This window comes from Lagopus muta, chromosome 2 (assembly GCF_023343835.1).
Source record: "Lagopus muta isolate bLagMut1 chromosome 2, bLagMut1 primary, whole genome shotgun sequence".
Taxonomy (NCBI): domain Eukaryota; kingdom Metazoa; phylum Chordata; class Aves; order Galliformes; family Phasianidae; genus Lagopus; species Lagopus muta.
In genome coordinates this window covers 78,274,528-78,287,932 of record NC_064434.1, presented here as the reverse complement: position 1 = coordinate 78,287,932, position 13,405 = coordinate 78,274,528, and the positions used below count along the sequence as shown (strand labels likewise).

Genomic DNA, 13,405 nt, shown 5'->3' with positions numbered 1-13,405 from the left:
CCAGGAATGTTAAGTCTAGTGTTTAGTCTTGTTATAGGCTGTGAAATTGGTTCATCGTATTCAGAGAAAACAGCCATTCGTCCTCATGAACTATGGGATGTTGCCCTAGGTACTGAAGTATCTTCACATTGACTTATAGCAAGGTCCCAAGTCAAAGTACATGATTAATGTAATTTTTCTTTTGCTATAGAAATATTTTTTTCCCTACTTATTTCAAATTTGTTAATTTGCCAGTTAATCAAATAACTTTAAGGCAGCTAGTTCATTTTGAGTATTGAAGGAAAAGTAAATTTATTACAAGAAGCATACTGTGAGGTCTTTTGTTAAAACATGTATATTTTCCCAATACCAAATTTGCTTTAGAATTAGATTAGGAAAATGCAGTTTAAGCATGGAAGTACTGTGTATAAATATCTGAAATGTCTAAAGACATATCAGGATGAAATTATTTTTGCCAAACCTAAGCAAATTAGCACTTTCCTTAGGTATTTTTCTAGGCTAAGCTTTTGGTCCATTAGTAGAGTGATTTCAGAGGTGAGTTAGGTTATTTTCAGAATAGTTGAGACAATTTGGCTTTGCTTATGTTCTTCCTATGGCATTGTGTTGGGTTTTTTTGTTCTGCGTGTATTTAGGTTGTTTTTTTTTTATCTCTATCAAAAGAAGATTTGTACTTTTCTGGTATTAAAAAGACTGATAATCATATACATCAATGTAGATTCATTATCAAGTGATTGAATATTGATGGTTACAGGAAGTAATTGTACAGATGATTTTCATTTTTACTTTGAAATTTGAAGGAAATCTTTATGTTAATTTAAGGTTTATTAGTACTTTCTTCCTGCTTCTTAAACATCCTCTTACAATTTTGTATTGTACTGTATTACAATTTAGTTGAAAACAGTACTGCTAGATATAAACATCATGTTATTTAATTCAGTTTTTTCTTTCCTTCCTCGTATTTCAGATTGTAAGGAAAAGAGTGCTGTCTGACAGTAGTGAAGACAGAGATACAGAAGAAGCTTTGAAAGAATTTGACTTTTTGGTTACCTCAGATGAAGGTGATGGGGAATCGAGAAGTTCAGGAGATGGAACAGACTGGGGTAAGGAAATGTAATGGAATGTATCAGGAGAAAGAAAATGCAGTAAGAGCATGTTCTGATTGGTTGATTGTGGTCTCTGTCATAATGGGAGGACCTTTTTTATATTTGTATGTTATGTTTGTATGTTATTGTTATGTTCGTTGCCAGATTGAGATTCTTGTGAGATGATATTCTCATTTTTGTTTATACTGCTTTTATGTGAGGGTTTGTGGAAGTTTTTGCTTCCAGTCATTGTGTCTCTGTTCTTTTTTTAGTAACAGGGCAAATAGAACTTCAGTTCTATGAGTGGAATCTCTGTGATTTTTCCAGTGCCCCTTTCTAATGAGGGACTCTGATACAGATGTATTTTACAATTTCAAACATTCTTTGCTGTCTCCAACTTTGACACGGAAAGTAATGCATTTCAAAGAACTGAACTAGTTGAAATACAATTACATGTTATCAATGTGGAAATAATGATTCATTCTGTTTCTCAAATTTTCTGTTACAAGTTATTAAAAGTGTGTATGTTTAAGCCCCCCAGTCACCAAGTGAAATTTCACAAACTGTTCTCTATATTCTTGAAGTTCATGTCCTGCAGCCAAAAATGGCAGGATCCACTTTATCTTGCAATAATTATTCCATATAAATGCACTGCACAGAGAATAGAAGGAGGAAGAGAACTGACTGAATGTTTTTATGAGTGGTTGTTTCCTCCTTAAGCTTCTCTGTAAAGTTTTACACATTAATGGAGACAGATTGGAGCTGTGGAAGATGAATGGGAGATAATTAATCTTTATAATGGTACTGAAACATTGATGGAAACCGACCATGGCAGCAGTGGCTCTCACATGAGCTAACAATTCTGAGATACAGTATTTCAGTGAAGTTACGAGCTTGTAGTTGGACTCCAAATTTCTATATTATTACAAATACAGTGATTACAAATTATTACCTCAGTAGTAGTAGCCTCTTTGCTGAGAGAGTACCTCTCAATGTTTTTAGATACAAAAGTCAGCATTCTGATCACCAAGCAAATTTAGAGATGTTGCCCTTTTTTATCATAAATTGTTTGAAGTTGTTCTGATATTTCTTCTCTCCAAAGTTGAAGATCTGTCTATCCACTTATGCTTGAAAAGTGTACCTACTGCTTATGTCACTGAAAAGCTAGTATGCCAACAGGAGCTTTTTTGTTCTCAGATTCACACCTTCAGTTTCTTTTTACTTTCATTGATGACAGATGAGTAAAAAAAAATGAGCAAATGTCTAACATTAAAAATAAATTGTCGTCAGAAATAGTTCAATCTCTAGAAATGTTAGGGGATTTTCTTTGAGTTACAGGCCTTCGGGTTTTTCAGTTATTTTTATTTCATAGTCTGTGTGTCTCATAATAATGGCATGTAAGAATAAATTTCTTCAAGGAACTGCCTTTACGGATCACTGGTGTTAATTTTGCAAAAGAAACTGTTAAAATATGGCATAAAGCACCAATATTGTGTATTGAGCAATACTGTGTATAGAAGCAACATAGAAAGTCCTTGCTTCATTTTTGATCCTAAACATTGCCAGTCAGTTACAGTAATCTGTAAAATGTGTCCTTAGCTTCTCAGGAGCAGTCAGCTGACTTTTAAATTAAGCACGTTATACCACTTGCACAGTAGTTCAAGATCTGCTTGTAAAGTTGAACAGAACCTGTAGACATGTAGGAAGTATCTGGGGACAGTCTGTAGGAAATAATTTTTCTAAATAATTCCCTAGAAAAAGCAATTTGAAAGAGGTCTTTTTTTAAAAAAGTGGGATTTTATTCATTAGATATATTGAAATGTTTCTGTAGCTTTTTCTAAGACTAATAACTCAGGCTGTCTCCTTCTGGTGAAATTTCATAGGTTCTTCAGGGCTTTTTATTCAATGCTTGGTGATGCGTATACTATGTTCCACAAAAATTTAGATGGGCTGCTGCTTTGTGTTAATAACAACATACCACAGAGACAATGAAATGAATATTTGAAACACAGTGACACAAAATCTGAGTTGTAAAGTTATGACAAACATAGCTTTAGCATAACTTCTTTTCATGCATAATAGTTCTTTCCTTGGGGGAAAGAAAAGCTGATGTATTGTAAAGTAAATGTTGCTTACATTTTATGAACAGCTGTGTATCTAGTTAAGGAAATTAGACGTGAAATTTTAAAATCTCAATTTCTTGTAAAGAAAACTGAGCAAATAAAAGTGGAATGGGAGTAGCAGTTTCATAGCTTTCATGAGCTCGGTACTATTTCTGTCTGTTTGAAATAAGGCAAGTACCAATACCAGCTGTTACCTCCTTCAGTTGGAGATCACTTGGTGACATGACTGAAAAAGGATGTTTCATTTGTTTCACTTTGTTTAGAAAAGGAAGACCAATGTCTCATGCCTGAAGCCTGGAATGTCGACCAGGGAGTAATAACCAAACTCAAGGAACAATACAAAAAGGAGCGCAAGGGGAAAAAGGGGGTGAAGAGTAAGTGGAAAACATTGCGCTTTAAAATCATAAATCCTACATCTTTCACACCCTTAATTCTATCTCTCTCTCAATGTTTTCCTAAAATTACTTACTCTCTTACTTTGCTGCTCCTGACTGCTTTCCTGTTCACCAGTTCCCAGGGGTTGAAATTAATGATAGTCAATCAAGTTACCTGATAAGTAGTTGGATTAGATGGTTTCTTCCAAACAGGCGCTGGATTAATTAAAAATTCTTGCAGAAATGTAAATTATAAAATGCATTGTTTTAGTACTTCACGCTTCAATATAGAAAATTTCATAACCCTTTCTTAGCTGAAAACATTCCAGTTTCACAGGGAGAATTGAAGTCTAGTATGCAAATTGAACAGCCATATAGAAGCTGTCTGGAGTATCGTGTTAGATGACAGAGGAAAAAACAGGTTAATTTCTACCCCTGTTTATACTTAACATTCACGACATGAAAGTCATGCTGTCATCATAATTTGTTCTGCAGGGCTCGAAATAGGAAGCAATTCTAACCATCCATTTATTTGTAAATCATGGGATTTATTGATTTGCTTTTGTTGGACTAATATTTAAAAACGTTGGATACTTTTATCCAAACAAAAAACTGTGATCAGTATCTGAAATACAGTTTCTAGCCCTGTATTATAATTATTTGGCTTCCTTTCTTGAAACGCAAATCCATTTTGTAAAACAATGTTTTTCTGAACTAAGAGTTGAAACATTTTGAATTCAATGAAGTGTTTAAAATATTTTTTTTTTTGTATTTGTAGCTTTATTTCAAAAATCTAACCATACTGAGAATTCATATGCAAATGATGTAAATTAGTAGCACTGCATGTAGTCCAGTAAGAAATGAGAGTGGTTTCTCTCTTTGTGGAAAGATGCTTATTAATTCCAGTGATACTTTCACTTCCAAGAAGATATGCACAAAGATACAAAAGGTGTCAGATCCTCATATCACTGTTAGAGGCTGACTGGTGTTAGATTTTGTATTGATGTGATGAACTACTTATTGCTCTGCAGTTGGTTATGTTGCTGAAATAGATCAATCTTAATCAAATACACAGAATAAACTTTTTGAAGTTAATCTTCAAATTTCTCAGATATTTTTGTCATCTTTGGAATCATTTCAGTTACTGGAATTTGCAACTCAGTAAGTAGTTGAGTTGAACAACCGAAGTGCTTGTGATTCATAAAATTGATTTAAAATTTCCTTGTGGTTAAGATTTTCAGTAAAATTGGTATTTTTAACTTGTCTGTTATTTTTAAAATACACAGATGTGTTCTATTATGTCAGGGTGGATAGTTGTAGGGTTAAGCTAGCATAAGTGATTTCATGAAATAATTGAAGTTATTTTCTTGAACAACTATTAAATACTATTTCTTTTTGGTAACAAAACTGAAATTTAACTACATATAGATGTAGATATTACTGAAAATTGTTCTGTATGTTTATGAAAAAAATTTCTGATGTATGGCAGTGCTTGGTCAACCAGTGTTCCTTCATAAAGAAAACTACTCAGTACATTTATAGTATCTTTTGGATTGATTTAATTGCTTTGATCTTGGGAGACCATGGGCAAGCCATAGGTGGATAGGCATCAATGCAGAAAAATTGGGAAGTGAGTCATTTTCAGCTATTTGTTGCATTGCACGTGGTGAAGAATGCACGGAAGGAAGTGTGGGGAAGAAGAAGGGACTAAATATCTTGACATTAAATTATGAAACAAAACTAAAAAAATCTTGTTACTATAACTTTAGCTTCATCACAAAACATGTTTAGATGATGAACTACTACCAAGTATAATATTGTTGTATTGTAGATCAAATACTGTAGTAAAGCAATCTTGCAAAATCCTACTTACTGTTACCTCAATCAAATAATATCTTTGTGACTAATGAGTTAAGCACAATTTAGTCAATTAACTATCATTATGGTTAGGGTGGACAAAGTGGCGTTTGCAATTACATTAGTAAACCTATGATTTTGCAAGGCTGTAGTAAACGCTCCTGTGGAGTAATAAGAGCATAAATATATTAAAGTACACTTCTGTGTTAAAGCTGCTTGAAAATAGCTGTATTATTACTGGTCTAGGAAAAAAACATAATGGACTATGGGTAAGACATTTTCCCATTCTTAATTAAACTTACAACAGGAAAAACTGCCGAAGATATGTTTCAACCTCAATCCTATATAAAACAGTCAAAACAGGGATGTGGGAAAATGATGGAGCAAAGCACAGGTAAGTGTCAAGAAGGGCATGGGTCTTCACCATATACAGCTTCAGGAAGTAGGCCAATGAATCCGGTTGTATTTATATTTTAATGTAGTTATATTCCTTTAGATGATATAGTTCCACAGTCCTACACTACTGCACAAACAAATTGAAAACGATCATCTTATGATAAGCATATGCTGCACAAAGAACCTGATGCACAAATACTGAAATATTCACAAATGCTATCAATTGTTTTCGAAAAGTAAATAATATAATCACTGTTGCTGTGATTCAGTTGGAGGCATTCTTCATCATTCCATGCAGTTGGCAGTGTGAATGTATAAATGTGGGGAAAGTTGTGCATTCACAATTCTTGGTTGCTTCTACCACTTTCTTTTCAATAAATTCATTTCACGCTGGATAATTCGATATTACTGCAAATAGGTGCTCATTTTTCTTGTGTGTGTCATAACATTTTAATGCAAGGTGGGATTCTTTGTTGCATGTGCTGCTATGCTGTATCTGATATAATAAGTAACGCTGTTACAAATGATCCATAAACTATCTTTTGTTTGTTTGTTTGTTTTCTGGTTAGGGCCCAACAGGTCAAAGCTGCAAGATATGCTTGCAAACTTGAGAGATGTTGATGATCTCCCTTCATTACAGCCATCTGTTGCACCTTCTTCTAGACCCAGTAGCTCAAGGCTGATTGAACATGAGATAAACAGGACAGATGAAGGTAAATATTAAAAACATGCCTACACTTTTGTAAAGGGTAGATGTTTATAGTTACTTTTGCTTAAAGAGTATCCTCCAAGATGTTCCAAGCACTTCACAAATACTGATTCAGTATTACCAGTTCTGTCTAAATGCAGTAATGCAGTCCTCCCCTCCAGTTATTAGGAAGGTAAAGACACCAACCTAAGTAAAACTCTGGTTGAATATTTTCAACGTGGTGGAAAAGCTTACTTGGCATTTGGTGGCTTGTAACATGAGGTCCTTAAGTTACTTGCTTGTATGGGAAGCCATTCATCTTTGCAGCATCGCATGTGATTTCCTTCATTAATATTGCTCCTGTAAGTTGCTAAATCAAGTATTTGAATCAACATTTGAACTGCTGCAATACACACCATTAATATATCAGGATATATAAACTTGTAAAAGATCATATCATGCTATTTATTTAGATGGCAAATATGTATTTAGAAAAATGAGAAAGACATGGTGTTGGCTTTGCAGTCTTACAGTGAGTGTGAAAATGTAAGTTGTCCAGATTATAATTAAGATGCATAAAAAGCTCTGGTGTGTGGCATAGTTACTGAAGATCTCACTAGTTCTATTTCCTACATGCTTTGTGATTTTCTTTATGAAAGAAGAGGGTAACTTAGCAACACTTGGAGAAGTGTAAGAATTTTTTGTTGAATGTTTCCTTTCTAACTTTCCTTACATATACTGAGAGCCATATTAGTAAAACTCAATTCTCATTTCCTTTCAGGATTGTGTTTTTAATTCAGAGACTCAGGGTGTGATGAAAACAAAAGAGGACAGTTGACTGTTATTAGTCTGAATTTGGTGTTGCAAGCTACTAGTTGCATATTTGTTTGTAAATTTGAGACCTATTGATATTTTTGGCATATACTTGTTTTTTTTAAATTCTAGTAGCTTTCCAAATTTGACATTCTGTATGCATTGGGTACTGAGTGGAGTATAACATTGTAGAGAGAATGAAGACAACAAAAGTTTAGACTTAAGGGTGATGAAGAGGTGCTTGTAATTAAAAGGTAATATCTAAGAGACTTAATCAAACAGCAGAGCTGAAGGGCTTTTATTTCTTTCAAAGGTCATAGAAAGCAAACAGGATACTTCTTAGAGGTATGGAGTGGAATGGAAAGATCAGGAAGATTGGGTTAGTTATGCTGAATGACCTGGAGAGGAATTGAATAGTGTCTGTACCCAATGCCTTCAGACAAGGGGGAAGCAGCCTGAATGAATCAGACTGTTCACTGTAAACCATAGTGTTTGTTCATTCTGTGTTACTTTTGCATTATATAAGGGTGAATGGTAGCATAGTCTTTCTGAAGTTTATGTTCAGAGGATGCAATTTATTGGTACGTACAGTGATCCTCTTACATTTTTTTTGCACTCAGCTACTTAGTATTTTGAAAGTAGAAAATATACTTTTATAAATCAGCATTGCATATGCTTGTGTTTCAGGGTTTGTTTTGTGTTTGTTGTTTTTTTTGTTTGTTTTTTTTTCTTGCAGTGGAAGCTTTAACATTCCCTCCTTCTTCAGGGAAATCTTTCATTATGGGAACAGATGAAACCCTTGAAAATGAGCTGGGTCTTGGAGAGCTGGCTGGCCTCACAGTGGCCAATGAGGCAGATTCGCTGGCTTATGATGTAAGTGGTTGTTAAAGGGAACTCAATGTCTTCTTGTCTCTACTTGATGAAGGCATATGCAAGTTATACGTGTGTAGATTCTGCAGCAAACCTTTTCCTGTTAAAATTATGCTGCCAAAGGATGTCACAAATTTTCCTTTTAAATATCTTTGTCTCGTATGCAGCAGATTTCATTCTTGCCACGCAAGCCCTTTTTTTACATGCATTATATACTTAATATTATTAAGTTTACACACATTTTTGCAATGATGCTGTAGAGATATGCAGGTTTCTGAGCATGACTCTTCAGGAATCATCAGAGCTTCAATGAAGTAAGATTCAGTGTCTCACATCATCTCCTAATCTGGACTCAATTTTTTTGTTAACCTTTCCCAACTTTCTCTCCAAAAATATAGCAAATTGATGTACAAATTTCATTTTTTCCCAGTTAAACTTAATTAGATTCTGATTTTATACATTCAGAAGATGTGATATGCATGGAAGCTTAATGTTGACTTCATTGATCAAGTGTGCATATAACTTGTTTCTACATCTTGAGTTAAGAGCTTTTGTTTACGGAATCTAGCATTTCTTTATCTGTTGCATCCTATCATGCATGACTGGGTGTATTTATTTCTATTTGTTCACTTGTTAAATCCTATGTGAGGTCCAGATATCAGGAATTCATAGTCATGCTTACCTTACCCCTTATCTTTTCCAGTGTTGACAGTTGAAAAAAAAAATTGTTTGCAAAGCTCTTTGCTCTTGTTGCTTTATTGAAGCAAAATGAATGATTAGTTTTCCCTTTTGATTTTCCTTGGAAGCTTAGCTTACAAATAATATAATCTGCTTTTATTTTGGACCACTTCACATCTTCTGTCAGATGCCAATTGAGAATGAGGTAGGATTTAGTAGAATTACTAGAAATGTAGTAGGTTTTATAGAGTCACTTCTATATTATACAGGCAGTGAAGTTTAAAAGTTCTGTGTGAATCAGTCTTTAAGTGTATTTTTCTCTCAAGAGCTGCAGTTTCCTCTTTTCAGACTCTGTTTTCTCAGTGTTGTGTTTACTTGATTATTTTCTTCCAAAACATAGCAGTATTACCCCACTTCATTTTATTGTTTAGGTTTTTCAAACACTGCTTTGACTGGCTGTAAATTAAAGAATGGCTTTCAATTAGTAGTAGATTATTTTAATATATTACTTAAATGAGAAAATATTTATTTGTTGCAGAACTTCATAACAGAATGAGTTCTATGTAAGAGCATCTAAACTACAGAATTACTACATTTAATATACTGATAACACATTGTGTAGTAAACTGGAGGTTTTAGGCTTTGCAGCTGGTTCTTGCTTGTTTGCCTTCAACTTTCTGCATCAGACATATTTGTAATCCTGTCTGCATACCACAGCTATTTCTGGTGTGTTCAAGTTGTATGCATTGTATAGTTAGACACAGACATAACAATTAAAAGCAAAACCAAGTCAGGTGGTAATTATGGAGTGGACTCCTCCTCTCTCCTCCCTATCAACTGTGCTTTTTAAATCTCAGGCTACCTCTCTGTTGTATTTTAGTGGGAAGAGAGACAAGGAGGCCAGCTGTCCTGTTAGTAACTGACCTTCTTGGAGCTCTTGGGAGTGAATGAAGAGGGAGTGATGATGGGGTGGCCATACAGACAGCACATCAGGACTAGGATCTGTGTCCACCTCTGCTGCTGATCTCCTGAGTGAAACTGTCCCCAGTCTACTTCACAATATATAAGCTAATTATAGAGTCACAGAGTGGTTTGGGTTGGAAGGCACCTTTAAGTTTAAGATCATCTAGTTCCAACCTCCTTGCTAGTACAGGCAGAGACACTTCCCTGTAGACTGGGTTCCTCGAAGTTCCGTCCAGCCTGGTCTTGAATGCTACCAGGGAGAGGACATCCACAAACTCCCTGGGCAACCTGTTCCAGTGTCTCACCACACTCACAATAAAGAATTCTTCCTAATATCTAGTCCAAATCTACCCTCTTCCTGTTTAAAACCATTTCCCCTCATCCTGTTGCTACGTGACCTTATCAAAAGTCCCTCCTCAGCTTTCCAATGGGCCCTTTCCTGTATTGGAAGGCCGCTATATGGCCCCTCTGGAGTCTCCTCTTATCCAAGCTGATGAGCCCTGTATCTCTCAGCCTGTCCTTGTAGGGGAGGTGCTCCAGCTCTCTGATCATCTTTGTGGCCCTCCTGTGGATCCACTCCAACAACTGGAGTGCATATCATATTGCACTCTTTTGAAAGAACACCTCTGAATGAGAAACAAACTGTGAATGCTATTGTCAGTGTTGGCGTGGTCTTGTTAGGCAATCTGGAGCGTTTATGGATTAGACACAGGACCTGTGTATCTGGTATGGCACCTGGAGGCCAGGTTCAGTTTCTTCCATTGCCTTAATAGGTACTAGATGCTTATCTTCAGGCAGATAAATTCTACTACGGTTATCTGTGGATACTGTGTGTGTGTTGTACCCTTTTTACTGAGACTTTCTGGCCAATCTCCAGAAAATCTGATAGTGCTACTAACTTTGCAGTCCTGCCCCATCCTTGCACCAGCTCCAGCATTTGTCTGTTCCCTCCCTGAGCCAGCTGAGCTCAGTAGACTGGCAAAGAAACTGAGCAGTCTCAGTGAACAGACAGTACATAATTACTAAGAAATACAATGAGACTGAACCCACTTTTTGCTATGCCTCCTTACTTGTTTAAAGTCTGTAGATCCTCCTCAATGAAGCATAGTAATAAATCCAAAAATAACATTAAAAATAAAAACAAAGCAACCTATTTTTTGTTCACATTCTAGAATAAAATGTAGATTCTCAAAGTGTCTCATGATAATTATTTCTTTATGGAAGTTGATGACACCTAATTATTTGAGATTATCCATAGCTTTCAGTATAGTGAAATTATTTGTATCTTAAGCATGATTGTTTATGTCAATGTTTTACTAATGGATTGTTTGTAGTGATTATAGCAGGGCAAATTTAACTGTGGCAGTCTTGGTTGACAAAGTCATTGAAGTCCGTTTGGCATTTTACATAGTCTGCTCAGAGGAAAAATGTTGAAGTAACTGTTTATTTTTTAAGGCTTTCTTACTGGATCTATGTAAAATGCATTCATTGCCAAGTACTTATCTCTGTGTATATAATATCTTAGTGCTTGCCAGTTACATTCTTAGTATGTAGCCAAGACTTTTTTTGCCTTTTTTTAAATTGTTTTCTGGCAAGATCATCTTGTCATGTATTATCACAGAACTTGTATTGCCTAAAGTAAATATGTTAGATTGTTTTCCTTTCTGCACTGCTAGACAGCTGTCCATTTCTGTTAGATCTTTACTTGATAGATAACATGTCAGTGATACTTCAGATATTCAGGCACAGCAGTTTGCTTGATTCAAGCCCAGTGTTAATGAATGAGCCAATAGGTACGTCAACTTTCGAATACCAAAGTTTATAGCAGTATTAATCAGAAAGGTGCTTTTAAATTGTGCAGCCTAGTAGACATGTGGACTTCAGATTTGCACAGAATGCATTGCTGCAGAGTTAGACTTGTTGCCTTTGCAGAGTATCTCTATCTTCATACTCGTTTTGAGTAGTCTGATGAGCTTTAAGTGGATTGTTACTTGAGAACAGGTTATTATGAAAAATAGTTAATTTGACATCTTCTGAAAATGGCAAACTAAAGCTCTGATATCCTTTCCTTGTATTTTCCAGACTAATTACAAATGTCTCTTTTTGATTATTATTTTAGATAGGAAACAATACAGATGCACTGAGAAAGACTTGGAACCCCAAATTCACATTAAGAAGCCACTTTGACGGAATAAGAGGTTTAGCTTTTCACCCAGTTGAGCCTGTGCTAATAACAGCTTCAGAGGACCATACATTAAAAATGTGGAATTTACAAAAAACAGCCCCGGCAAAAAAGTAAGATCTTTTTTTGCTTTACTTCTTTAAAGCATTTTATTTATCTAAATAAAATTGTAGATACGGCTTCATCTGGTAGTCCTTGGGAGTCGATGGGAATTGTCCCCTAAGTACAAAAAGAAACTCTTAGAGAATTATGGAGACTTTTAAAGCGTATGAGAAGAAATCTATGCATGCAAAAATAAAAACTGTTCTCTTTTTTTGAATGTACGTATTTTGTGCGTAGACTAAAATGGGAAACTAATTTATTAGTAAAAATGTTTGTCTGCAACCTCCTAGTGTGCTTGAATCTGTATATAAATACATAAACATACATGCATATATGTAAAAAGTAAATGTATACTCATGTGCATGTATGTATATGTTCAAAATTAAACATGGACAGCAATGTTGCTAGGCTTATGTGTACAGTGTTTTCTTCATATTGCAAGGGACGTGAGGAAACGAATAAATTTGTAATAAGGTTAACATAGTGAAGGGTGTGCATCATGCCTTTCATGAAGTCTGGACAATGCCTGTGGTAGTCCTGAAGTCTGTATTTAAAAAAAAAAAAAAAAAAAAAAAAAGAAAAGCAAATAAAACCCCAACACCTGACTTGTGAAGTCCTGAGCAGCAGTTTAAGTGATTTGCAACTGTTAGAGCTTTGGTATAAAAGCAAGGTGTTACAAGCTCTCTTCCTTGGGTGGGGATTTGAAACAAGGAAATATTCCATCTGATACTGATAGCGCTCTACTCCTTTCAAACCACTGATGTACCTTCTGCTTTGATTGGTGTGTGAGACTTCCTGAGCTTTCTCACTTTGAAGGTCTATAAATCAGACAAGCAAGGGAAAATCCTATCGTATTTTGAAAGAATGGAAAGAATTACTAGATATACAACTTCTTATTTTGACATGATTTTTTGTAGCAGAGATTTCAAAAGTGGTAGCGGTGATTTTTAAGAACTTATTAATTCTGGCACATTTTTGTAAAGCATAATGTAAGGTCATATGTGTGTTAACATTTCCTTGTACTTCATTTAGGAGTGCTTCTCTTGATGTAGAGCCAATATATACCTTCAGAGCACACAGGTGAGTATTTGATAAGAACGCTGTCTTATTTGAGAAATACAAGATCTTTAAACAGACACAAAAATTTTTAAAGCAATTTTAAAGCGCTGTGTCAACTAATGGCTCCATGCAGTGCTTTTATTCCCATTTTAGTTAAAATACCTACTTATTTTCATCTGTTTTTGTCTGGCGCTGGGTACACTGCCATTTTTAAACTA

At 35.1% G+C, this 13,405-nt stretch overlaps 1 protein-coding gene across 1 annotated transcript in view; it reads left to right on the top strand.

Moving 5' to 3' along the window:
* The window catches only part of STRN (striatin), a 56,310-nt gene that overhangs the window by 35,343 nt on the left and 7,562 nt on the right, over positions 1-13,405 (top strand). The window contains exons 7-12 of the mRNA XM_048934969.1: positions 965-1,100; positions 3,469-3,579; positions 6,402-6,545; positions 8,070-8,206; positions 11,964-12,139; positions 13,161-13,208. Coding sequence (XP_048790926.1) covers positions 965-1,100; positions 3,469-3,579; positions 6,402-6,545; positions 8,070-8,206; positions 11,964-12,139; positions 13,161-13,208 — 752 coding nt within the window. The remainder of the gene's footprint in view (positions 1-964; positions 1,101-3,468; positions 3,580-6,401; positions 6,546-8,069; positions 8,207-11,963; positions 12,140-13,160; positions 13,209-13,405) is intronic.